This window comes from Lycium ferocissimum, chromosome 2, assembly GCF_029784015.1.
Source record: "Lycium ferocissimum isolate CSIRO_LF1 chromosome 2, AGI_CSIRO_Lferr_CH_V1, whole genome shotgun sequence".
Taxonomy (NCBI): domain Eukaryota; kingdom Viridiplantae; phylum Streptophyta; class Magnoliopsida; order Solanales; family Solanaceae; genus Lycium; species Lycium ferocissimum.
Genome location: NC_081343.1, coordinates 64,929,169 through 64,956,007, shown reverse-complemented (window position 1 = coordinate 64,956,007; position 26,839 = coordinate 64,929,169). Strand labels below are relative to the sequence as shown.

The following is a 26,839-nucleotide window of genomic DNA, read 5'->3' as shown; positions in this document are numbered from 1 at the left end:
TTGAGTTGTATGACGTTGTTGGAAATAAATGATTAGCAGCTTCCATTATATTGATGTCTCAGTTTGATATTTATGCATTACATTCGTTTAATAAAAATCATTGGTGGTCAATAACTACACCTTATTCTTGTTTCAAAGCCAGTTAATAGTTAGTAGGTCAACAAGACAGCTCACAGGGGAATGAAGTAATTTGGCCTGGGTTTAAATAGAACAAGCAAGGCAGACAATAGAAGTAAAAATAAGTGGCTGTATGGGCCTTTTTCGGTTAAGGCTGTTTAAGGGTTCAGGTAGGAGTTCTTGAATTACAAATTAAAACATACAACCCATCAATGTCAATGGAAACACCATGATTCATGAAGTTTCATGCATTATTGATTATACGTACAGTTATGCTAGTAGTTCTCAAATTTATTCGCTAAACCACAACCACTTGCGTGTCTAGCTTTTTAAGTCAGTAAATGTTGAGTATCATTACATCTTCCTTAGCTGGAAAGATATGTGGTCATAAAAGAGGGATTAAGTGGAACAAAAATTTTTGGGTGGCAAGGTTGTAAAAAACACTTTGTTTCTTCCATGGAAGAATATGTTAGTGCTGAAACACATAAGATTTGAAATATTGGATCAAAACACACTGTGTATGGACAGTATGAACTGCCTAAGCAAGAACTATTGAACTCAGGTATTCACGACTAAGAAGTACTAGATTTTCTTTCGGTTAGACCTTGAAAGGAGAATAAAAGCTGGAATGCCGATGGGCATCTATTATATTAAATTTACCCGATACTGCTAATTTCAGGAACATCCAATGACTTTTTCAACCATATTTATAAATTTCGAGCGAAAAGCTCAATCATACATCTGCCCCTGGCCCCATAATTAACACACACACAAAAGAAAAAAACAGTTAAGCGAAACTATGGGATTCAATACTAAAGTTTACAATTTTGAAACCTTGCATCAGAATATACGTATAGACATAGCTTCTATTATGGTAGCATATTGATTTCATTCGAGGCGTTTGGTTTTGAAGACAAGGTACTTCTTGGGCTGGATGCAGCTCTGAATTTATGCCTGCAATGATGATTAAAATTACAGTTAGCAGACTTCTTTTTGGTGAAAAAATATGAAAGAGCAGAGATGAAAAGGCCAAAATGTTCTTGCCTTTCCGGTGATATTATGTGATAACCAATCAAGACCTTCATAAAGCCCCTGGCCAGATGTTGCACAAGCACTCTGTATGTACCTAAAAACTTAGAAAAATCATGAGTCACACTCCTCAGTTGTTTGCATAAAATATAAATATTAATCAGTATGCAGTGCATAATCATTGTATAATTAATATAGAATCATGTATAACCAATGTATACACCGATTATACACTTATTATACTCATATCTTAGATTATACACCGGCGATCCCTAAGGAATTGTACACACTATTAGCATTATTTTACTACTTGTAGCGCATTATGTTTTAAGTAAATAGTTTCACTTATCATAGACCGTTACTTACAATAGTAGTATACTATATTTTAGATGATCCAATGCTGCAAACTTTTTTGAGTATTAATAGTAAGGCTGTGGTTTACCAGCGTCGTTGACGGAGTGAATGCAGGCCAAGTTTATCAGTGATTTCTGCAACATTCATAGCATTTGGAAGGTCTTGTTTATTCGCAATTACAAGAATTGTGGCGCCTCGTAGTTCTTCCTGCAGAAACCACGTCATGTAATTGGTGTATTAAAATTTTAAGGATTGCAGAGACTTGTTGAGTCATCCATCATTAATTCTAGTTAACTTGAATAGCGATTTCGTATCAGTTTTATAATTTTATAATTACCTCGTTAAGCAGGCGATGGAGCTCATCTCTGGCTTCTGAAATTCGATCTCGATCATTACTATCTACCACAAATATTAGACCCTGTGTGTTCTGAAAATAGTGCCTCCATAGAGGCCGGATCTGTACAATTAATTAATTAGTAAAACAAAGTTACAATCTCCATTAATTTAACCAAGTAACTAGCTTTGATTGGGATTTTGAGTATTAATATACTCCTATTAGATACCTTATCTTGTCCACCCACATCCCATACTGTGAAGCTTGAATTCTTGTATTCAACTGTCTCCACATTAAATCCTGGTATTAATGAAGAGAAAAAGTTTAATTATGTTATTCAGAGTTGAGCAAATATCAAGTTTTTCCCTTGGAATTGAACAGGTAGATTTTCTTGTAATTAGACCTAGATAGGAATGAGAAAGCAGACATACCAATTGTAGGAATGGTGGTGACAATTTCCCCAAGTTTTAACTTGTACAAGATGGTTGTTTTGCCAGCTGCATCTAGTCCCACCATCAATATTCTCATTTCTTTCTTCGCAAATAGCATTTTCACAAACTTGGATATTGACATGCCCATTTTTCTACGATGGTGCAACACACAACTACTAACTTCTGCTGAGAATTCACTTAGTTTACCCACTTTGCAAAAAGCCTAAAGTTTCTGAATACAAATAAAAAATCGCATTTTTTCGAATCTTGAAGGAAAAAAGAAGAAGGAAGAATATGATTCTGACAAGGTTTGAGGAGAATAAAGGGTGCAAATTAATTCTTATTTCACTTTTGGCTAAAAAAAAAAAGCATCTGACTTTTAACCATAATCTCTACCCACAGGCGATTCGTTTCCAAAAAGCAGGTTCCATTTTCAAGCTTGCAAATCCAGACAAATCGTACTACTTTCATGAATAAGTAAAGAATCGTCCTTTTACTTGTCCAACTGTAGTGTGGCAACGCAATACATCAACATTTTTATCTTTTATACTGAGCCCTTTTTAAAAAGAATGACAACAGGCGCATCATCTAGCATTCAATCTTGTAAACTGTCGCTGTATATTTGATAATTATGATTTATGTGAACGGAAAAGGAAATATATTGAATTGAGCCAGATATTTACTACAAAACACACAGTTCTAAACAAATATTAATAGACAAATCCTCAAGATTTTCTTGAGGCGAACTATCGAGACATTCAACCAGTCATGTGAAATATCATTGTATTCCCCTTGGAGAGTTTACAGTAGAAATAAAGAACTATCAGAAAAAGATAACAAAATTATACAACATAGTATGATGGAGTTATTTCCGTGAAATAGCTCTCTTGGCGGACTCGAGGGTCGATGCAACAGACGCAGCAGCATTAGACAATACGCCACCACTAGTGTTCGACAAAGGTGTGCTAATTTGTGGCTGGTGAATAATTTCCACAGGCCTTTGTTCTTGTCCTTGTCCCACTGACGATTGATAATCCAGAGTCTCCACCCTCCTTTCCATTTGGTTTTGTGCATTCACATCCTGTGTACCCTGAAATTATGAAATATATGATCCACAGATATTTACATTTGCTGACTGACAAGACAAGAAAGAGAGATTTGGATGTTCAAATCATACCTTATTGGCTGATGAATTCATATTGCAGCTCGCAGATTTCTTATTCGGAACAATGATAGCTAATATTCTAAATTTTAAATCTGGATTTATTAGAGGGGAAAGATTTTTAATTGAGTGATTTGTCCTAACTTTAAGGCCATGTAAGATGCGAACTGGTGGTTAGCCAAAGATTGGAAGCGGACACTTCGTTTCTGTTTGGGGACTGACTTTTTCTCTCCAATTCTTTTCTTAGTAACCGATAAATTATAGTATGTCCCTTTATTTTTAAAAATTTAACATTTGATGGAAATAATCTCATGGGCTAAGGCTTCAAATGATGATTACAAACAAAAGAATACGTGTCATCAACTTCAACCCTCAATAACCTGGGTGCACTTGGTATCTTCAAGCTTTCATAACACGAGCAGCTCTGATTATTTCTCCTTGAGCCAATTAAGTAAATATTTATGAAGAGAGGTGACCAAACTTGAACCAAGAACTCCTCCATGATGTTAATTCAGTTGTGCACCAATTAAAAATTTAAACAATTAAGAAATATGACCTATTTACCTTCATCATGGTTAAATTCCTAATCGCGCTACTACTAAAACAAACAAACAAGCCACGGGGAAAAAAATGAAAATTGATAGGCAAAAAGATCAATTCAATTGGATATCAGGATTTTACTTTCCATGCTAAGTTGTGCGGAGATAATCAATTTACCTTATGGTTGGTTTCAAGATATATTCCAAAATCAAACGCAACACCAACTTTAGCATCCATTAAACCACAGTAATCATCATAAATGATCCAAGATCTTGCACTAAAATGAAGTGACTACAGAGCAACCAGTACAGTTGCCAATACTTGCTATAGGACAACGATAACATCGGGCAATGTTGTACAAAAAAACAAACAGACAAACCAGACAGGCTCTTATATTCACTACTTCTATACTGATGGAATTCTTCAAATGATATTGCTTAGAAACGAAGTATGCTCCGAGAATATATAACTCGAGTAACAAAGAAAGTAGCAGGAATTATTCCACGACTCAGATAGAACAAGTTATTTATCCAGCAGACAAGGTTGATCAATATGTCACAAGTGATCCACTGCAATGGACATCAGAAGCATCAGAAATCCTTTGCTTTGGAGACAATGTGTTGCTGGCAGCTAGGTCAACGTCAATATTGACAATGTTTTTTCTCTTTTGAGTGTCTACCCTCAGCCTTTCTTCTGCCTCTTCAGATACGCAACTCAATGTCTCTACTTGCTGGTGTTGGTCAGATATCATGGCTTCAGCATCTACAAGAGATGCATCATCGTCCATAGCATACAGAATCCTCTTTACTGCTTCAACCACCTATAAGATAAAAGATAAACCAAAAATGAATATGCTTGGGTTGCTGGTATATAAGAATTATACCGACTTTTCAGCTAAGAGAATAGAAATAGTACAGGGAGGTTTTCAATCTCAGGAGATTGGCATAGGATCTCAATGTCCCTCAGCTTTGAAAAATAGAAGTCCCTTTCCTTTTCAAGACTATCCACTGATAACTTCAACTCCGTAATCTGCATTGAATTTAGTAATAAGCCTTCAGCGGTTCAAACAAAACCATCTCTCATCATTTAGTACTACCTGTTGTTCATGTGCAGTACGTTCTGCTTCAGAATAGGTTGATGCTCCTCCACTCGAAGAAGGCCTGGAGAGCTTACCAGATTGACTTGTGCTGCTTACATGATGTACATCATTTCTTCTAGTGCTATGAGGGGCATGCTTTGGAGCAGTTGAGGCATTTTTGGATGCATTTTGTGAAGGAGCAGATCTTTTGTTCATTTCTTTGGCACCCTTGCAAGCTTCCCTTCTCTCCAGAGGATTGTAACTGACATTGACAATCAAAAAAGAAACAACAGCTCTCCATTAGGCAAGTTTCTATGTCAATTTTAATAGTTGAAAACAAAGGTAATACTCTCAATTAAACACATGCTTCATTACAACTTCAAGTCAGTAAAACACGGTAGCGTTAATGCAGGTTAACTTGCAAATAAACAATTTCTGAAAGTATAAGATTGAGCTAATACTCAATACATTGCAGGCAGAATAATAAATATGAAAGGTCATACAGTAATTTAACACAAGTAGCATCACAAGGCTACCTTGCAATTTATACAATAATCAACCAACTAATGAACTATTCTTCAAACCTAAAACTAGTTGGATTTGGTTCTATGATTCCTTTATATCTGTTCCGCCTTATTTAAGTACATTTCATTCCAAGTCTTGCCTATTTAACACTATACTCAAGTGGTGGTGTAACACATAGTGAACAGAGCACAACCCCACACATTCATTATCATAAAGATTCATTATAATTTAACTACTTTTATCGTGGTTGTCAACATACCACAACCTTTCTCCTCTATTGGACTTGGGACTCACCATGCTTTGCCAGCATCTGTGGAGTTTGCTATTCAATATATGTCAAGTTAAAATACTTGAAGAGTATTATTCAGTCTCTAGCATAAATGTGGCAAAGGTCTGTGCATATAAAAATAGAGAGAATTAAGCAGAAAATTGTAATGAGTAGAATAGAGCAAAAGCAGAAAGTTACTTGAGAACTTCCGACTCTTATTTTGGCTTCTTGTGAAAGCTAGTAAAGATTAACTAGAAACAATGATGATGGATGTGGTTGGTGATAGAAGAATAAAAAGAAATCATAACACCGTTGCTTCAATATCTCCCGGCAACACCAGGAGTAAATACTGGCCAGTCTAATCTTATCGTACCCCTTGATTTCAAGTTGTTCGAGGAGTTCTTTGTTTTCTGTTTCATAGTTGGTTTAAAGTTCCAGAGTTCATTATTTTTCTTTTTCAGTTTACTACGGATAGGAGTACAGTTTGATAGGATCTGTGGTGGGCTTAAAGTAACTATACATGTTTGTTCTTTTGTTGTAGAATAGGGGTGTCAATCCTGACCCATAAAAATCATAATCCCATCGAACAATAACTGGTTGAAAGATTGATACAATCACTCACTTTAGAGTTACAATTAATATAGCCTATGTCCCACCAATCCAAAAGATTGGGTCAGTTTGGACTACGTTACAACTAACCAAATCACACATCAGAAAGCTTTATAAAAAAATAGAAAAGAAAAATTGAAAACAATAGTGAAAACATAGTCCTAATCAGGGGGTGAAACCTTCTATGCAGCTATTTAACTACTAGATTGCATAGATGCAAACAAGGAAAATCTAAAAAAAGAACAAATCTAAATAAACAACTGAAATTTGAGTTGTGCAAGCTGGGATACGATCTGCAACACACTTGATTATGACCCTAGCTAACGATGGCAGTTTGGTTCATAACCTTTCATGGACTATCCAATATACCTATTCAATTTCTATATACTATATCCAACTCTCTTTGCTGGAAATTTTATTCCTTATCTCTGCTTTGGTGCTCTGCCCTAATTTCCAGTTTTCCCCTTTCCCCTTATAATAGGAAATTCATGTCTCAGCACAAGCATACAGATACCATAAGTAAATATTGTTGAACAGTATTAAATCAAAGAAATTGCAACAGAGAAACGTAGGTTGAAACGGTTACCTGTGTATATTGCCTCCATTAACAGAATCGCAGTATCTCTTCAACCATTGCATGAATTCCAGGTTGTCAAGAGCTCTTCCTTTCACCAGTTTGTTAACCTCAATGAGCTAATTAATACCATAAACACAGAATTAAACATCAATTGACTATGAAAAACAATGCAGGGCAAATCCAATAATGTAAACTCCTGGTCACTCTAAGCATGGAAAGTAACTTTCAAAAAGAGATAAACGAGGATAAAACTGAATCTAATCAAAATAGATTAACCTTGGTAAACATAAGTTTGTTGGATACATCTTGAACTTCAAAAGGAGCATACAAGAGGAAATAGTTCATTAGGGTTTATGGTATTAAGTTGTCTCCTTATTTCTTAGTTGCTTTCTAGACTAACTCTGGAACCTCCCTCCCTTCTTATTGTTGCTTTTATTTGTATGATGAACTCCTATTTCAATGAGTGTGATTCCAGTTCTCCTTATCAAGAAAATTCCACTTTGTTACAAAATGTGAAATCCCGGTCATTCTCTAAGCATGGACAATAAGTTAAACGAGGATATAACTTAATCTAATAAGGAAAACAAAATTTCACAAAATAGATGAACCTTGGTAATCTTGAGTTTGCTGAATACATCTTGTAGAACCTTATAGTTCTGGATCATCTCATATTCATTCTTGGCATCGAAATTGACTTTGTGCATAGGGACTAACCCTGGGTGAGCAGCATCCATCAGCTGGCAATGAACCGCACCCGTACACGCCTGTGCATCGATCATAATTTGAAATAAGGAGACATGAATTAGAAGTGTTTCAGGAAAAAGAGAGATCGAATACCTCTTCGACTTTGGAGAGATTAAGGTGAAGTGTGGAATTGATCCAGGCAAGGATCTCTCCTCTGCCGACGAAGTATGCCCCATCCATCAATCCTATGTGTGTCGCCATTTCTGGTTCACCTTTCTTCTCCAAGGCTCTGTAGAGAGAGAGAGAGTTTGAAATGAGGGTTTGAGCGGGATGTGTTGTTCAGCTATACATTTTGAAATGAAAAGGCTCCACCAACCGTTGATTCGGATCGTAGCCCAATGGGCCAATTCACACAGGCCCATATTTGATGACCCAAGAGCACCAAAAAGGATTTCTTGTTAGATCCTTCTTTACCTTACAAAATTTTAGAGGGTCATTTGCACTTTGGTCCTTATTTTGTGTTGCTCTTTAATTGATCCCCTCAAAAAGAAGAAGAAATATTAGAGCGCATAAGTTTATATTTTCGTATCATAATATCTCACAAGTTATGCTTTGGTATAACTTTAGTTTCTAAAGACCATAAGGGCAAAACGTGCAATTTTATGAATTTTAGATTACGAATAAGTTAAACCAAATACGTAATTTCTACTAAATATGTATAAATATTAAATTTCAGCTCATTTATTAGCAATTGAAATTGTTTTCCTATAATTCCAAACCCATAAAATTTAAATCATCGGTTCACCGTTGAAAATCAAAATAGTCTTTCTTCTCTTTCCGTCTAGCAAGAGTAAAATTGTGCTTCTATATTTGATTTTTTTTTTCTTCTTGTTTCTACATTTGATTGATCGATTTTAGGAGGAAAAAAAAAAGAATTTCTCTTTCTAATATTAATAAATTTTGTTACAGAATAGGAGAAAATAATTAAATAAACAAATAAATAAACTTGCTAATCAACCAAAATCTGATAATAAAATGATGTATCAGAAACATACTCCAATTGTTTCAAAGCATTATACTAAAATGTAAATCACATCTACATAGTTCTTCTTTTTCCTTCCTAAATTTTCAAATAATAACACTTTCCCGGCAAGTGATTATTCCACGTAAAAAAATATAGAAATATAACTATTCCATATACACTTATCATAAGATGCCCGGGAATAATACTATCATCATCTTTGCACAATAGTTACAGAGGAAACAAAAGTAACTTCTAAGAAAAATTAAAGAATTTCTTCGGTTTCATTGCTTCATAATTCTACAGTTCTTTTCTTGTACGTTCTGGTGAATTGAAAACCAACTTTTATAATTCTACAGTTCCTTTTTGTACGTTCTGGTGAATTGAAAAACCAACTTTTATAATTCTACAGTTCCTCTGTTGTAACTTGTACGTTCTGTTGAATTGAAGGGGCAAGAGTCTGAAATCAATTATTTGAATCTGACAGCGGGGTGGCATAACAATTGAATTTTGTGGCTCTTAAGGGCCTTTGAGGCAAATGCGTGATCGAGACTTTCTTTTTAATCTCCCAGTCCCATCCTAGCATTCTTTTTCACTTTTATATTCATGATACGTATTGAAAGTCGATTAATTCGAATTTGTGTTGCCTAAGATACATTAAGGAGTCGTTTGGCATGCGGATTAAGTTATTCTGATATTATGTCCTTAGATTATTATCCCTGGACTTAGGAGGTGGGATAAAATAATATTATACCAGGTTTGATGGGATAAGGTGGATATCGAGAATTAAGTTTGAGACTAATTTTATAGTCCGTATTGTGAAAGGTATAAATTTATCCCGGATTAATTAATATAAAATGGTGCTTCAGATTTGAACTTGGAACCTCAAGGTGAATTTTGAATTATCTAAACCACTAAACCAACCTCTAATCTTTTGTTCGGAGTATTCAAAACCTATCTATATATATATGCATAAAATATAAAAATATTACCTTATATATGCCGTATAATTATTTTTCGAGGGTGTTCGGGTCGGCCCCCTCTAACTCTGCCCCCGCATCGCGCGTACCAAATGATATCTAAAGGAAAATTGTTGCATAGTAGGATTTTTTTTTTATTCATAAATTTCTTGAGACTTCTAATTAAGAATGCTGATATACTGAAACTGTTTGTCCCACTGTAAATACTAATCGACAACACCGACGCTATTTCTCATTAGGCTAGTGTATTTGAGGTGTTTCGTTGGCAATGAATAATGTAGTCTTCTTTGTCCTTATTCCATGCAGTCAACCTTTATCTAAATAAGTACTCAAAAGTCCAAAAAGAAATCAATCAGCTTCAAGAAATAGTATCTTTGTCCACCAAAAGGGAAAAGAAGAATATATCAGAATTGATTTGCTGATATTAGTGATTATATAAAGTTTGTGTAATTGTGTCTTATTCATTGCTCTTAAATGTTAATAGCGAAAAGGAGCCGCAAATTAATTAGCAAACACTGAAGAAGTTGTCAGATATTGATAATCCAAAGTCACCATCTTAAGTGAAATACAACACAAAACCTATGAAGATGATCACTATTAAAAAATCAATGGCTAATACTATATTGGAAGGACAAACACAAATAAATTGAAAAAGAACAAAGTTGTCAGTCTCATTACATACAAGGTCTCTGGTCTCTACAATTTTGTCCACCTTTTATCATTGCTAAGGCCCATAATAGTATGATGAATGGGTAGAATTAGTTGGAAACTTTTCAAGTGCTTGAACAATCTCTCTCATGCCTGGTCTCTTGTGAGGGGTTGGTGATATACAACTATATCCTACTTTCATCAGTGCCAGCAAGGCATCTTCTTTCCCTTCCACGTCAGCTCGGATCGCCACGTCAGCCAACCTCAACACTTTACTCGTCTCTTCCCCTGCTGATGTGGCAGCCCCGATAGCAGCTGCGGGTCCCATTTCGTCCGAAACAATCACCTTTCCGGTTAGCAACTCTAGCAACACTACCCCAAACGAAAACACATCCCATTTCGGGTTGGGCTTGAGACTGCGAAGCGACTCGGGTGCATGGTAAGGAGATATGCCCAATGCACTTGGGCTTGGACTTGGAGTAGGCCCAGATGCAAAGTCCTGGAAGCTGTCACGAGAAGCTGTGGACCTCTTGCTACCAAAATTACGAGCCGATCCATAGGTTTTATGACTGCTATCTCCTGTTACAAGCCTTTCAATTCCAAAATCACCAATCTTGGGCTCCATATCTGCCCCCAGTAAAATGTTACTGGGCTTTAAGTTGCCGTGTACATGCTTCTTTTCATGAATGTAAGTGAGCCCACGGGCAACACCCTTAGCAATCTTTAGCCGGATTTCCCAGGGTACGTGACAAGGTGAAGAACCAACTTTTCCTGAAATCACACGCAAGTTAAACCAGAATTTAATTTCTATACAGTAACTTGATATAACTGGTTAAATAGCAGTGATTGATGGAGTGGAAATTCTATTAACAGTATCGGTGATGGACAAAGGAAATGCTTGAATGGGACACAACAAAAAAGCATACGCATGGCCTACAGAGCAATATGTTAAAAAAAAAAGTATAGTCATTTTCCATGCAAGTGACCGGTAGAAGAAGGGGCGTTTGGCCGTATTATGAAATTGTGGGACGCCCATTCAGAAACAGACACGGTTGACTTGTAGCAACTTAAATACACTAATTTCCACATTAAAAACAAAGGCTTTAGTTGCAACTACTCCACCCTCAGGTCCACCATCTCCTTTACTCCTCGTGGATTTTTAGCATAAATTCATTGCTCTCAATTTTACAATTGTCTGGACTTAATTTGAATGACTCGTTCCTTCTTTCTTTTGAAAATTTAACTTAATCAATGTCTAAAGTACATAACCAACTCCAAACTTTAATATTGCTAAAGGACTACAATAATTTAGAAGGCCTTTATTGAAACAAATTACGAATTGGAGATGATTAGGTAGTAGTACTAGTTAAATAAATAGGACTGCCTCTCAAATTTGTAGTGTGCTAGTAAATTTTCGCTTGTCAATTTCAATTTTTAAAATTCTATTCTCCAAACTCTTGTACAATGGACACACAAATTTCCCCTCTAAGACGCAATGACCAACCAATTTATGCTCTACCATAAAATAACCAATATAGAAGCAAAAAGTGAACCTTACCAACTCTAATGGTACTGTATAAATTACTCCTATAATAAGAACAAACAAGGCGGTTCCACTCGTAAAAAAGCTTAATCGCACTGTGTGACGTGATTTGATCTAAACATAAGGTATATGTTATTTGTATCCTACTAAATTGAGTATGGAGACTGTAAAAAAGGGAAAAGTAGACTTACTGTAACGTGCATTGGCAAGGCTGCCATTAGGAGCGAAATCATAGATGACCAATTTCTCTTCAGCACCCCAATAGAATCCACGAATTTTAACCAAATTTGGGTGCACCAATTTAGCAATTACCTTAACCTGATTCTCGAAATCTTTAAACCGTTCCACCCCACTTTCACCAATTCGCCGAACGGCCAGTGTTGTCCCATCTTCTAGCACAGCCTTGTACATTATACTCGACCCACTAGCTCCCAAAATATAAGCAGATGCCTTAAGCAATGTCTCTAATTCAAGTTCCCTTTCTCCATCAACCGTTACTAATTCCCCTGTTTTCTGTTCTGTTTGCACGTGATTTAGGTGAGCCAATTGGGATTTTTCACTTTCTTCGCTTTCTGAATTGGAATTTTCTGATAATTCGTCGCCATCTCCGTGTCTTTGTTTTCTCAAACAGGTCCATGACCTTAACCAGTTGTATTCTTCTGAAGATGCTGACGATGCCCAGTCAAAATCTTTTGCAGTTTCGGCTTCTTGTTTTATGCTACTTTCTAGGCTTTTTTTCCTCTTTTTGGCACGATATACGTACATGAAAATCAGTGCTAAAACTCCTACTGCTGCAATATCCCCTGCTATAATGCCTATAATTGTGCCAGTTCTCAGCCCATTTTTTCCTTTTTTTGAAGAGCCATTTGGGGATGCGGCTTTTGAGTCTATGGTCTTGGGAATAGCTGCAATTGCTGGAGAAGAAGTTGGTTCAGGTGAATTTGGTAGAGTTGTTATTGTAGATGGAATTGGACACAAATTTTTCAAAGGCTCACCACATAATTCAGGATTCCCAGAAAAAGCTTTTCTACTTTGGTTGACGAAAAGACTTGACTCTGGAATTGCACCACTGAAATTGTTGTACGAGAGATCTAACGTTGCATTTGGAGGGATTTTGCTGGCAAATTCTGGTGGGATATCTCCAGAAAGTCTATTAAAAGAAACATTAAAGTAACGGAGATTACTGCCTCCAAAATTGGGAGGCAATGATCCATTAATCAAATTTGAAGACAGATCTAAAACTTCAACTGAATCAAACCCAACAGGAACTCCACCAAAAAAGTAATTATCTTTCAAAGACACAACAGTTAGATTATTCAGACTAGTAAGATTTGCCGGTAAGCTTCCCGCCAAAGCGTTACCAGAGAGGTTAAGAAACTGAAGATTCTTTAAATTTCCGACAAGCTCAGGCAACTCACCAGAGATTCTGTTGTTAGAAAAATCAAGTCTTTGAAGCTCAGGTGCACTAAAAAGAGTGAGAGGAATAGACCCATTAATGGAATTATTAGAAAGATCAAGATTTGTAAGATATTGAATCATACCAAGACTAGAAGGAATAGAACCAAGAAGCTGAGAATTTGGAAGAGACAAAGTTGTCACTCGTAGGTTTGGGTCTGAAGCATTTGGGCTTCCACAAGTTACACCTGTCCATGAACATGGTGTCTCAACCCAAGTATACCAGTTTTGTAGAACACCTAAAGGGTCACTCAGGATATTGTACTTGAAAGTCAGTAACAAAACTCCATCAGTGTTAAGCCCATTAGCTTGAAATCTAAATAGAAAAAGAAGAAAAAGAATCCTCCTCCACCATAAATGGAGATCAAAGATTTGGAATTTCATCTTGTCTCAAAATGTTCCCACATCTCTAGAGAGAGGAACGCAACTTGATGAGGAACAGAGAAGAGAACAGTAGTGTAAATGAATAAGTGGGATTTATTATACAAAGGGGACCATGTGAAGGGAAGTTTTTAAAATATTGAGGGAAGAACGCACACAGCTCAGCGAAAACCAACCTTCCTCAACAAAATGCTCTGTTCAGACCATTGTAGATAGCATTTAAGTTTATTTAATATATAGTACTAGTACTACTTAACCATTAATTGCTTTCACCATCTAGTTCTGTAATTTCCTTTTTCCAAAGCTTACCTATATGCTAACGTTTGCCAACACACACTTCTTACATTGTATATTCTTGTTCCAAAATACAATGACTTAATTAATTATGTTAAAATAGGGAATAGCATCTTTGGTAGCTAAGTGACACCAAGGTAGAGTTAGATTTTGCAGAACTACTCATTTACACATGGACTTTATAAAACGTATCTTCTTATGTAGAAGTTATTATTAAACATTTTTGCTGTCTTATTTAACATTTTCCATGTGAAGAACAGAGATTTTTCCTGCAGATTATTTAGATTTTATTTCAGAAATTTTTATTGCTGCACAATGATTTGTTAAGCTAGATCTGAAAGTATTAGAGTAATATTTAGTTGAATTTAAGGAATCGTCCAGTGAATGTTTCACGGGACACAAGTTGTATTTCTGCCAACGTTGGGATGTATTAAAATCAAAAGTTTCAGATTATTCACCAACTAATAAGATAAGAGATATACAAATAAAAAGGGGGTAAACATGAAGTCAGCTGGACTCTGGTGGGGTTGGGTCGTGATTGTACTTTCATGAAATATTAAGTGCCCATGACTTTATATAACACAATTTTGAAGACAGTGCGTAAACTTTTTTTGCCCAAACACATTTAAGGATAAGAAAGGTCCAACATATTGAAATTCAGACTCGTGTGCTGAAATTCAAATTATAACCTTTTAATCATTGGACTATTTATTTGAGAACATTAATTTGTAATCTTTCATGAAATTAATAAGGTACATCTATAAGACATGTCATCCACGCGAGACTACACGAAGAAACTTCTAATAAATCTAGCAATGATAGTTAAGTCATTATTTTAATCAATTGATGAAAATATTACTACAAATGGTTATAAAATTTCAAGTAACATGATATCGATCTTCAGATTAAAAGTCTTTTTCCAATGCAGTTTGGCTGAAAAGAACGATAGTATTGATTAACATCAAGAGAGAACTTTTGTTAAATATTGATTAACCCCTAAGACTATTAGTTGGACATTGTTACCAAAGTTCACGCATAGCAATAAATTTGATAGCAATAGTCCCAACCAGACCACAACAAATGTCAAGAGTTGTTTTCTTGCAAGACTTATCAGTTCTTCTGAAAATGTTACAGTTATTAATTACACGCAACAACAACTACTACTGCATAAGGAAAATAAAATTGGCAAATGCAAGATATAAATCCTAACTCCCAAGAAAGAAATTAATGAGTCCCTTAAAGCTGAATGCGAAAATCATTATAGTCATCCATTACTCAGTTTGTCATGGTGGAAACATAATATGGACCACTTTGAAACCTTCTGGTATTAGCACTAGTTCATCAAAATAATGTTTGTGAGGATATATGTTGGCTCCATTGGAGCAACCCACACTCAAAGACTCTTGAGTTGCTTACCAGCAAAGATTTCTTTGGTCTCTAGTCAACTTCCCAGAACCAAATCACCCCCTGATAGGTACATGTGTAGTTTATGACCTTTAGATTTTTTATTTTTATTTTAATTTGTCCGAGATCTAATCTTCTGCTAATCACTGACGGGATTGGGAAACCAATAAATTGTTTTCATTAAATCTGGAAACTTTTTTGGAGTTCCTTTGCGCTTTCTAAAATGGTTGTGGCTGCTTTATCTACTTTTAATTATAAATCAATAAAAAGGGGTAACCTCCCCCCACCCATATTAATTTAGCTGATCCAATCTGTTAACCAAACTTTGTTAATGTTGGTGGACCATTCCTTTTGTGGTTTGCCTGCGTAATTGGTAGCATTAGGAAGATACTCAGCGTCCGTAAAAGAAAAGGCAGGAAAAGGCAAAAGGAAAAAAAGTTTCTTTTTCTGGATTTGCATATATAATTTAAAATGATTACTCCCTTCCATCCACCAGGCATGGTTCGTGGTGGATGTTATATTCCACACCAGATAATAGTGTGGTTTCCTTTTTTATGGGCTTTGCACGGCATAAATTTCAATTGATCTGGACCCTAAATTGAAGCCAGATGAGAAACCAGGGGAAAAAAAAATCAGCAGCAAATACAAATTGTGCCACTGCTTTTGACTTGAATCATATACTTGATTTATATTTCATTTAGAATCATATTAAAGTACTTAATCATTATCGTAAAAGATCTCCATTCTCATGACTTGAACCAGAAATTCCTGATTAAAGATAGAAAGATCTCGTTCATGTCATCGCACCTTTGGTGAATGATAGATGATTAGTGGAAAAAAATCGTATATAATTAATCAGAAATGACTTAAGAGGATTGAATAAATGTGGCCCAACTGCTTCTTAGTTCGTCAGGAAAATGGGACAGACAAGAGGAGTGAATTAGGACTTGTCAAACGACAATAACTACTGCCCAAGTCCTTTTCGTAAGACTTTAGAAATGAAACAAATATGTACTACCGACATCCAACTCACATGCACCAGCTTTAATTTGGAAGTAATTTGCTCTTTTAATTTCGTATTAAAGACGAAATGATTTTTCGTGTGTGTATTTCTTCTATTAAAAATGAATGCTTAAATTGAAGCATGAAGATTAGACTATCTAATTTTAGATTATATAAATGTTGGTCCGTGATACTTCGAGTATCTATCTCGTACTTACAAAATATACCATGGGTGTGTTCGGAAAATGTTTCCCAATTTTTTCATGTTCGGTTGGTCAAAAAGTTTTAATACGAAATTATCCCTATTAAACAACTTTGTTAAAAATGAGGACAATGACTTCGCTATTGAAAGTAGGAAAACAAGTTTCACAAGTAACATTCCACATTAATTTGTGTGTCTTCCCTGCCCACCAACACCTCATCTTTACTGCCACCCCAGTAGCTCCATCCCCATCCCCGCCACCCACACCCCTACGCCCACCACCATCTCCCATTGTATTAATCTAGTTTATATATAAATGCTTTTAGGATAATATTTTTTAATTAGGTACCGAACATAAAAAATAAGTAAGAAACCTCTTATTTTCCTGAAAAACATATTTCTTCTTACTGAACACACTGTATGAGTTCCATTTTTTCATTTAAATATGTATGGTGACATCTCAAAATATTTCAGTGAGATTTTCTCCAGATCCTGGCCAGTAAAAACTTACAAGATAGTTAAGACTGCGGTCCCTTATAGATCACAAGAAGTTAGATTGGCTGGTCAAACATGGACAGTTTACGTACTTGGCCATTGTCCCATGATTTTTTTCTTCATTCGGTAAAAAAAAATAAAAGGCTCTATGTCCTCCTTGTAGCACGTACATACAAGTCGTTGCACATGCATACCTCATATTTAGTGTAGACAGATAACTTAGAATTGCAGTAATTTTTGTAAGTTTTTGGTGTTTGTGCATGTGATGGCTTCATAAAGCGATCATCCCTTAATGGAGGGATGCTGCTTTGACGCGATTCGAAACAAAGAAAGACCCGTCGTAGTCCACTATATGCTAAGTTTATTTTAAAGATCATCGTCGTTCAAGTTTTGACTTTGAAAAAAGACGGGTTAATGTGAATCTACTTGTTACATTGTAAATCCGTCATTTTGAATCCAGAGATTGGTCTTGCTTAATTGCAAAGCTCGTCACATGGAGCAAGGTGGTTCGGACTACTGCAGTAATATTTATTATAAATTTTGTGAACTTGTTTAAAACTATAATCTAGATTAATATATAGGGACCTAGGCAGCTAAATTTTAATTCCATTTGCTGCTATGTAGCTCAATAGAGTATTCGATGTTTCGACATTGAAAACGAGATCTGGTGATAATGACTTCCTAACAGCAAATTAAAATAGGAAGATGATAACATTTATTGGTCCAAGTACAAATTAGCATGCAGATATTTAATTGTGCACTATTTGAACAAACGCTGATTGCTATAAAAACACGTCCTCAGAACTTAAATAAGATACTGACTTTTGCTTCTTTTGTTCTATTGGTAAGTTAACTAGTCAATTTCTACTGCTATCTAATTTGATTAAGTACCATTGACCGCGATTTTTCATTATATTGGGCTACGAGCATGCCTTAACGTAGGTTGCTACGGTTGACCATATCCCTTTCCCATGAAAGTTCCCCAGAATATATATTTTTATGAAAGAGAGAGAGAGAGAGGACCAAAACTTTTAGTAGGCATCATGACATTAAACATTGATTAATATCTGAAAAAAAGTAAGTAATAGTATTTGAAGTTAAGTTGAAAATTGGTATTTGAAAGTTCAACTTATATTTGGATTTGAAAATATAATTGAGTTTTGCGAGTGAAAACAATACAAGGCATTTATAGCTACTGAATACGTTGTAGCTAAAGATGAAATTTTTTGTGGCTAAACACTTTAGCCACATTTTTTTTTTCCGTAGCATTCGTAGCAAAATGTAGCGTAGCTAAAAGTTAGCTATAAACTTACATAGTCCGTGGCTAAGCACTTGTACTAATTGCTACGAGTTTTTTTGTGTTGTAGCTGCGAAGATAGAAAATTCCTGCCACAGAAAATATACACATAGCAAGTGACTTTAATCTTTTGCCACGACGAACAAATTTTGTAGTTGTCTTCATATTGTAGCCACAAGGTATTGTATTGTAGCAAAAGATTTAATTTGTTTGCCATGCAAACTCAAATTTTATGGCTATTTCTATAGCTTAGTTTCGTGGCAATAGCAGTCACATTTAGTTACGAACTAAACAATTCATAGCTATGAATTAATGTATCTGCCACAAATATTTTCATATTGTAACTATGAAGCCGTACCTTTAGCTATGAAATAAATTGCATTATAGCTAAAAAAAACCTTCATCATGTTTTGATACGTGGCAATTATAGGAGTATATGTCTAGCTACGAATTCAAAAGTTCATTGCTAAAAGTGTATACTTTTTGTCACGAGAGACAAAATTGTAGCAAAAGATTTTCTTCATTTGCTATGGAAATAAAAATGTTTATCCATATTCTCATTTGCATGGCAATTATATGTACGTTTAGCTACAAATCCAAAAATTTCATAGCTACTAATTGAAATATTTGCCACCGACATTGTTAGCCATTTAATGTAGCTGAGAATTCATTTTCGACATGAAATTTATAGACAACATCGTAGCAATATATCTTCAATTGTGTAATAAATGCAATATATTAGAAAAAAGATGTAACAAATGTTCAACAATGTCATCCAAAATAGTGAAACATCAGTTTATTCAAACATATCACTATACTTTTGCAAGAGAAAAAATAATTCTTCATGTCCCCATCAATTTTGATGCTTCCATCACTACTCCACAAGCTGCAATAACAATTAAGAAAACAAATAAGAAAATGATACAATAAAGTATTCGTTTAAAAATTAAGCTTTGTTTCTTAATATGAATATTTTATAAAGAGATCACATATTTATTGGATTAGTAATATTAAAATATATGAATAAGCTACTTACGGTTAGATTTGCATCATTTGATTGTCGGCCTTGAGCTGCAACCAACATTTGAAATTTTGCTACCCATTGTTTCTCCAACTTTGCTATCTTATTATCCGTTTCTTTCTTCATTTCTTCAATTTGCTCCTTAGCTACTTCTTCCACACGCGTCGATTCTTTTCTTGTTGATTCTAATTGCTTTATGAGTTGTACCTTCGTTGGTCTACCCCCGAAATATTCACTAATATTTTTTCCTGGGCCATATGCACGAAGATATCCATTTTTTTTTTTTTTTGCCCCAAGTACTTTTTCGAAGATATCATCATCATTTAAAAAAAAATCTCCTTTTTCTTGCTGCTTTTTAAATTGGTCAAATTGATCTACAATCAAAAAAATCAATCAATCATATATGCAAATATATATTTTAAGGAGATAAAGAGGAAAGCTAACACGTTGAAATTATAATAGCATCTTGTTGAAAAGCATCAATTTGTTTACCTTTTTTCCTCTTGCGAGATTCCATGAAAACTTCAACACGAGAAGGAGTTTTTCCATCATTTTTCTCCGCATGTGAAAATAATAATCATTACCATTAGTTAAATTTCGATAATGAAATATAATTTTTCTAACTCTGTTCTAAATATTATATGTGTACCATTTTGTGTCTAAGTCTCGCATAACTTTTAGTTCCAATATATAATAATAATGAATTCAATATGTATCCAGATAAACAAGTTCTTCCACATGTTGTGTCGGCAAATTTTCTTTAACCGGCGCTGTTTGAGCACTCTTAGGAGGGTCCATATTACCATTATCAGTCAACCGACTAGATTTTTTCCGAAGACCATTCCGACCCATGTCTGGTTGTAAAGAAGCTTTTGTAAGGCACAAAAACACTTTGAAGTTTTAGCAAATAAAACTGAAAATTATTTGTGGTTAAAATTCAACTTGCTGAATAAGAAAGCAGTGACATTTAACATCAAATGTTAATCTAAATACAATTTATAAACTAGTGCTGGAACAGAGGCTAATAAATCCAAGCATGGGGAAACAAGAAAGGCACTGCTCAATTTCTCTTCACTGAAATCGAATGACAACGTGCGACTCTCTACTAACCTTCTACCCTAATCTATTTCTTAAAACTTAAAAAAAAAAAAAAAAAAAAAAAAAAAACACTTAAAAGGAAAAGATAAAGAAGATCGTTGCACTTTATAATAACTGGTAAACGCGTTGACCAATTTTGAAAAAAAATCACCTCGAGGCATCTTCCTATCTACCCCACGAGTGAAATGTTGAAACAACCGTCACCAAAAAAAGCACTAATCAGAGACTACTAAATTAGACGTTACTCTAAATACAATTTAGTTACTTATAAATTAGTGCTGAAACAGAGAATAATAAATCCAAACATGAGGAAACAAGAAAGCACTGATCAGTTTCTCTTCACTGAAATTAAATTACAACACGTGACTACTAACTTTCTAGCCTAATATATTTCTTAAAACTTAAAAAAAAAAAACATGGGGAAACACTTCATTGATTAGAAAAACTCTTTAAACAAATTTGTAAATAAGAACAAGAACGTGGCCACTGTAGGATATCATAAGACCCAAAAAATCTTTGTTTAAATCATAAGGAAAAAGCAACCAACAAAAAAAAGGATATACAATTACCTTACTATGCCTTGAAAACAAAAGCTAAAACTAGGAAAATTGGAGATGGAGAAGTGACGGTGAAAACAAAAGTTGAAACTAGGAAAATTCGAGATGGAGAAGTGACGGTGATTTTTTTTTCTTCTTTAAAGTGCTTAATGTTTTAGGGTTTTTGGGTCTCTAATTAGAAAATAAAGCTATAATTTAGGCATAAATATTAAGAGGGAAATAAGTTGGAGGGAACTTTTATGTTTTTGTTTATGTTTTCAAAATTTCACCACAACTCTTTTCTTTTTAATTTCGTAAATTAGAGAAAATTATTGTGAATTCATCATGTTTCCCTCCTAATAGACAGAACACTAAAAAAACGTCAGCTAAGAATTTTCTTAATAAAAAAAACATTGCAATTTAGACACAATTGCCTATTTATTTAAATAAAATTTTAAACTTACAATTACAAGTTAAATCTCGTTAAATTAAGTCGAATCGAACTAAATATGAGCATCTAATCGATAAAGTTAATATTACAAATTCCAATAATAGAGTTAATGTTAAATTGAATTAAATAGAACCATCAACACCTAACTGCACTAGATCGATAAAGTATTGTCTTGATCGAACAGGTCCGACTCAATAATAATTCTCAAAGCACTTGATCAAGATGAACTCGAGTGAGACCATCCCACAACCACCCAAACAAAAATTTTGAAACTCTTTTTTAAAAAAAGTAAACGTTTTTTGAAGGGCTAAGGTGTGTGTGTGGGGGGGGGGGTGGTACAATGCCACTTGTAGGACTTGTTTTTCCTACTTTCATTAGGTAAGCAATTTTCTTTATTTTTTAGAAACTTGTTTTCCTAAAGAAAATATTTCCCAAATTTGTTGGGTTGGGGGGGGGGGGGGTGCAAAAAACCAGAGGAAAAACTTTTTTTAAAAAGAAAAAATTAATCCTTTTAGAGGGTGGTGCGTCTAAGGTGCGGGGTGCGCGGGGGGGGGGGGAATGGTTGGTAGAATGTCATTTGCAGGACTTGGTTTTCCTACTTTCATTAGGGAAGTCATTTTCCTCATTCTTAAGAAACTTGTTTTCCTAAAGTAAATATTTCCAAAAATTTGGTCAATTGTCTTGAATGGTCATTCTACCTATTTTACTGGAGGTCTTTGTAGGTGAAGATACTTTTCAACAAGATGCTTGTAATGATTTCTTGTGTACATTTGAGGAAGATGAAGACTTTATAAACTGGGGAAGAAATGATCTTGATGTTCTCAGCACTGATGTTACTTTAGCTGATAATATTGTTGACAACATCGAATCATAATCTAAAACCGATGATGAAGATTTTTTATTGTGAACATTTAGAAATCTTATATCGATATGGCTTATACTAAATTGATGTTAACAAGTTTACTTATTTCTTTATTATACTGAGTTATTCTGATTGCATATGAGTTAATATTCAGTAATGTTGAGTTGATAATTTTGATTGAATTGAGTTGAAATGTTATTTTCTACCGGGTGTATGTTGATGGATTATTCAGTTACAGGGGAAACTCTGTCGATTTTTTTGTCAGATCAATAGACTAAAGTAATAGCTAGTCTGACATTCTTGGTTTGTTGCAATTGAATGACGTTCAAGTCTTGATAATGATATTGATTTTTGGTGAGGCTAGTTATTCATATCGTCGTGTGTTGGCATTTTGTCATTTTAACAATGTATTTTGTGCTTCCTTATGTAATGTGCAGGTATATATGGTGATAATTTTTTTCAAAATAATTTTGGTAATGACATTGATTTTTGGTGATTGTTGTAATTCATTTTGCCATGTATTGGCATCTTTTCATTTAAAAAGACAATGTATTATTTTCTTCCTTGTGCAATGTGAAGGTATAATTTTTTTAAAATGGCAACAGAATGTGCATGTATATTTGGTTATAATTTGCTTCAAAATAGTAAATAAAGCTAGTACTTTTTCGTAGATGGTGGTTTGAAAATAGTTATAACCCTCCCTGGTATTATATCTGTAACTTCTGAAGAATGGTGAATGAAAAAGCTAATAGAAACATTGAAAATTCTGAGCTACAACTGTATTTCTGTGGCCATTTAATTTAATGTGTTTATTATGATTATAGTCATACTATTTTTATGCTAACTACAAGTGTATGAAATCAAATTATTTAATTTGGCTAAAAGATTAGTATTGCTACAACAAATTTCAATTCGTGCTAAATAATACAATACTAATTATTAGCTATGCAATTTTATCATAACAATAAATCTGTGGCTATATGATTTCGTCATGACAAGTAACTATATCTATTAAGCCAATTATTGCCACGGCTTTTTGGTATTCAAAGTAAAAATATTTATCTAGCTGTAATAATTTATTCTAAGTAACTTTTTATGGCTAAAAGGTTACTATTGCTACAATAAATTTCGACACGTGGAAAAAATTAATAATTAGTTATGAAATTTTACTATAGCAAAAATTCTATAGCTATATTATGTAACTATTGCCACAATCTTTTATAACTTGAAGCAAATATATTTATTTAGCTACAACATTTTGTTTCAAATAATTTATTGTGGCTAAAAGGTTACTATTATTACAATAAGTTTCAATCCGTGGCAAAAATTAATAATTAGCTACGAAATTTCTTTTTAGCCAAACATTCGTGGCTATATCATTTAGCTATTGCCACAAATTTTATAACCTGAAGCAAAATTATTGATTTAGCTACAGTATTTTGTTTTAAATAATTTATTGTGGCTAAAAGGTTACTATTGCTACAGTAACTTTATCGCGTGACAAAAACTTATGATCAGCTACAAAAGTTTATCGTAGCAATAAAGTTGTAGCTATTTCGGTAACTATTGCCACGATTGTTAGCAATTATAGCAAAAATGAGAAATTAGCTTTGTCAATTTGATTTTCGTGGCAAAGAAATTTTACGAATTTGTAAATAGCTACGGAATTCAAATTTTTGTGGCTATTACTAGGCAATAGCTACGCTTTTTAAATTCGTAGCTTAGATGAATTTTTCCGTGGCTAAACACTTTAGCCACATTTTTTTTTTCCGTAGCAAAATGTAGCGTAGCTAAAAGTTAGCTACAAACTTTACATGGTCCGTGGCTAAGCACTTGTACTAATTGCTACGAGCTTTTTTGTGTTGTAGCTGCGAAGATAGAAAATTCCTGCCCCGGAAAATATACTCATAGCAAGTGATGACTTTAATCTTTTGCCACGACGAACAAATTTTGTAGTTGTCTTCATATTGTAGCCACGAGGTATTTTATTGTAGCAAAAGATTTAATTTGTTTGCCACGCAAACTCAAATTTTATGGCTATTTCTATAGCTTAGTTTCGTGGCAATAGCAGTTATTTAGTTACGAACTAAACAATTCATAGCTATGAGTTATAGTATTTGCCACAAATATTTTCATATTGTAGCTATGAAACCGTACCTTTAGCTATGAAATAAATAGCATCATAGCTAAAAAGAACCTTCATTTGCTGCGAAAATTGTAAATTTGTAGCCACGTTTTGATACGTGGCAAATAGGAGTATATGTCTAGCTACGAACTCCTGAATGGCATAATCTTATTTTCCTTTCATTAATTTATATATAAAAAAAAAACCATAAGTAATTAAAATTCAGTAGACAAAGAACAAGATAAATTGAAGAAAATAAGGTGTCAGCAAAGTGGAAGCATCATTGTTGAGGATAACAGTTGAAGCATAAATGAAGAAATGAAAGTAACAACCTATCTTAAAAACATTTGGAATCTAATTCTTGGATGGTAGCATGGGAATATTGGGCAAAAATTCGGGGTTTAGATTCGATTATTCGACTAAAGAGGGACATCAAAAGCACATTCCATGAACTCGCCATGCCTCAATTAAAAGAACAAAAACACCCCATGAGTCATGCGACTTAGGACACATAACTTCCACAAAAAATGTACATAACATATATATTGACATGTCACTTTTGTTTAGTGGTTGTAAAAAGGCGACAAGCACCGCTCTCAAGTATTATTGCAAGATGCTTCATGATAACCTCAGCTTAAAGTTGATGATATAGTGGGGGTACTTGGAATTTTCTTTACTTTTGCGAACCTTAATTATTTTGTACTCTCCATACACATCACTACCTTAGCAGTTACTTTAGCAAAGAGCCTCCACTTTTTATGGGACGTATTTGTATGTATACTAAAGTCTACAGACTACTTGTGTATTCGAAGAAAAGTTTTGGTCAAAAAGCTTAAAAATCAGCTGTAAGTGCACGTGGTTTTGCTTATGAGGATGATTAAATTAATTGAAAACTTTATGTGATAGAAAGGTGGGACGCAAAGAGAGACGCCGGCCGAGGTTATGGGCTGGAAAATTCATGCTTCGATAATTGGAGTCGACCCCGTGAACTCGAAGACATGCACCATTTACTATCTTATCATTTTCATTTTGTTAATTTGTCTTTCATGTTATTCAAGTGTTATGAAGAATGATGTCTTTTTTCTTGTTTCTTTCGTAAACTTTTTGGAGCTGAAGAACGATAGAACGGGTTATAGTTAAGGTCTCTATTAATGAAAAATTTGAGAGTTCACATATAAATTAAGTAGGACGAAGTTATATTTACTGCGGATAGATTGCCCACATTAAGTTGTCTCCTTATACGGTATTAGACAATCCTTATCTCATGAGTTACTTCATGGTAGGGGCGGAACTAGGGTGGCGCAATGAGATTCATCTAAATCTCCTCCACTGAAAAATTACACTGTGTATATAAGGTTAAAATTATTTTGTAATTCTTTATATTTTGATTTCTCATAATGAACGCCACTTCTTCTCAAGTCGAGTTAGGCACAAGACCAATGTTTTAATTTACGTGGTATCAAAGCCAGACTCACCCTCATTTTTTATTTAAAATGTTGGCTCCTCATATTATATTGTTTACCCTTTATTATATCTTTAGTCCTTGGCCATGTAAGGGGTATTAGATCGTCTCACATTAGTTAAAAGAATAAAATGATAAAATGTTATATCCTGATATAATTGTAGAGATTGGTTTGGCCCAACATTCATTCTCCTTACTGTTCGCAATAAATTTTGCTGCCAGAAAATAAATAACTACAATCATATAACAAATGTGAGAAAAAAAAATCATTTTATTGATTATTTTGTGAGTACAACTCTGGATGTATCCCTTGATTCTAATTTCCGTGTTGTTCGCTTTGATTCGAGGGCCAATGTAGTGTCTTTCTCGAAATAAAGAGTGAACTTCTGTTGATGTGTTGAATCTTGGAAGAACTTTGGGCAGCACTTTGGATTGTTCTTGAGGAAAGACGTCTCTCGAACTCTCCTTCTTGTTGAAGACCTTTGGAGAAGACTAATGTGGATGTTGTTGCTCTCCTTTGCCTCTAGTCAAGATGCTAGGCCACTTTCAAGTTCTCAAGATGTCTTCAAAATGGGATATGTGACCCTTTTATGTGAGCGGAAGCTTGGGGATATTTTGGTGATATTTTTTCAAGAATTTTCGGGGCACTTATTGGAAGAAATGGGTTGGGTTATCTTGTCAACTTAATGGACTAACCCAAATGCAATTTGGATTTCATTCAAGTCATATAATTTTGACTTAAATAATTAATCCGACTTTATTAACCAAAATTTGACTTGGTCAACATGTCAATAACTTAGAATTTAATCCAAATTTTGTATGGATTAATTTAATTAAATCTCAATGTCTACACT

General features: G+C 34.3%; 4 protein-coding genes across 5 annotated transcripts; all 4 read right to left on the bottom strand.

The window, feature by feature from the left end:
- Positions 1–729: 729 nt before the first annotated feature.
- LOC132046814 (ADP-ribosylation factor 2-B-like) lies at positions 730–2,580 on the bottom strand. The gene is made up of 6 exons (XM_059437573.1): positions 2,266–2,580; positions 2,064–2,134; positions 1,838–1,957; positions 1,589–1,707; positions 1,162–1,243; positions 730–1,071 (listed from the first exon to the last, which is right to left on the bottom strand). The coding sequence occupies exons 1-6, from the start codon at positions 2,411–2,413 to the stop codon at positions 1,066–1,068; spliced, it is 546 nt and encodes a 181-aa protein (XP_059293556.1). The 5' UTR covers positions 2,414–2,580; the 3' UTR covers positions 730–1,065.
- A 289-nt stretch (positions 2,581–2,869) lies between these two features.
- LOC132046815 (uncharacterized) lies at positions 2,870–3,617 on the bottom strand. The gene is made up of 2 exons (XM_059437574.1): positions 3,443–3,617; positions 2,870–3,355 (listed from the first exon to the last, which is right to left on the bottom strand). The coding sequence occupies exons 1-2, from the start codon at positions 3,461–3,463 to the stop codon at positions 3,131–3,133; spliced, it is 246 nt and encodes an 81-aa protein (XP_059293557.1). The 5' UTR covers positions 3,464–3,617; the 3' UTR covers positions 2,870–3,130.
- Positions 3,618–4,175: 558 nt separating this feature from the next.
- LOC132046813 (microtubule-associated protein RP/EB family member 1C) lies at positions 4,176–8,042 on the bottom strand. Its single transcript, XM_059437571.1, has 6 exons — positions 7,862–8,042; positions 7,633–7,788; positions 7,034–7,140; positions 5,064–5,307; positions 4,883–4,996; positions 4,176–4,787 (listed from the first exon to the last, which is right to left on the bottom strand). The coding sequence occupies exons 1-6, from the start codon at positions 7,967–7,969 to the stop codon at positions 4,515–4,517; spliced, it is 1,002 nt and encodes a 333-aa protein (XP_059293554.1). The 5' UTR covers positions 7,970–8,042; the 3' UTR covers positions 4,176–4,514.
- A 2,168-nt stretch (positions 8,043–10,210) lies between these two features.
- On the bottom strand, positions 10,211–14,016 carry LOC132046812 (probable LRR receptor-like serine/threonine-protein kinase At4g37250). Of its 2 annotated transcripts, XM_059437570.1 has the most exons (3): positions 12,896–14,016; positions 12,092–12,814; positions 10,211–11,128 (listed from the first exon to the last, which is right to left on the bottom strand). In XM_059437570.1, exons 1-3 carry the CDS (start codon positions 13,737–13,739, stop codon positions 10,434–10,436), a joined length of 2,262 nt encoding a protein of 753 aa, XP_059293553.1. In that variant the 5' UTR covers positions 13,740–14,016; the 3' UTR covers positions 10,211–10,433. The 2 variants fall into 2 exon arrangements, with proteins under 2 accessions (XP_059293553.1, XP_059293552.1); XM_059437569.1 differs by having other exon boundaries at positions 12,092–14,014.
- Positions 14,017–26,839: the final 12,823 nt, after the last annotated feature.

Coding starts and splice junctions, on each gene's coding strand:
- LOC132046814 (XM_059437573.1), bottom strand. CDS start 2,413: ATGGGCATGTCAATATCCAAGTTTGTGAAAATGCTATTTGCGAAGAAA. Junction 2,135..2,265: donor CACCACCATTCCTACAATTG/GTATGTCTGCTT, acceptor CATTAATACCAG/GATTTAATGTGGAGACAGTT. Junction 1,244..1,588: donor TCACTCCGTCAACGACGCTG/GTAAACCACAGC, acceptor CTAAGTTTTTAG/GTACATACAGAGTGCTTGTG.
- LOC132046815 (XM_059437574.1), bottom strand. CDS start 3,463: ATGAATTCATCAGCCAATAAG. Junction 3,356..3,442: donor TGAATTCATCAGCCAATAAG/GTATGATTTGAA, acceptor TCATAATTTCAG/GGTACACAGGATGTGAATGC.
- LOC132046813 (XM_059437571.1), bottom strand. CDS start 7,969: ATGGCGACACACATAGGATTGATGGATGGGGCATACTTCGTCGGCAGA. Junction 7,141..7,632: donor GCAAACTCAAGATTACCAAG/GTTCATCTATTT, acceptor GGTATTAATTAG/CTCATTGAGGTTAACAAACT. Junction 4,788..4,882: donor CTGAGATTGAAAACCTCCCT/GTACTATTTCTA, acceptor TTTATCTTATAG/GTGGTTGAAGCAGTAAAGAG.
- LOC132046812 (XM_059437569.1), bottom strand. CDS start 13,739: ATGAAATTCCAAATCTTTGATCTCCATTTATGGTGGAGGAGGATTCTT. Junction 11,129..12,091: donor CCTTGCCAATGCACGTTACA/GTAAGTCTACTT, acceptor GTGTGATTTCAG/GAAAAGTTGGTTCTTCACCT.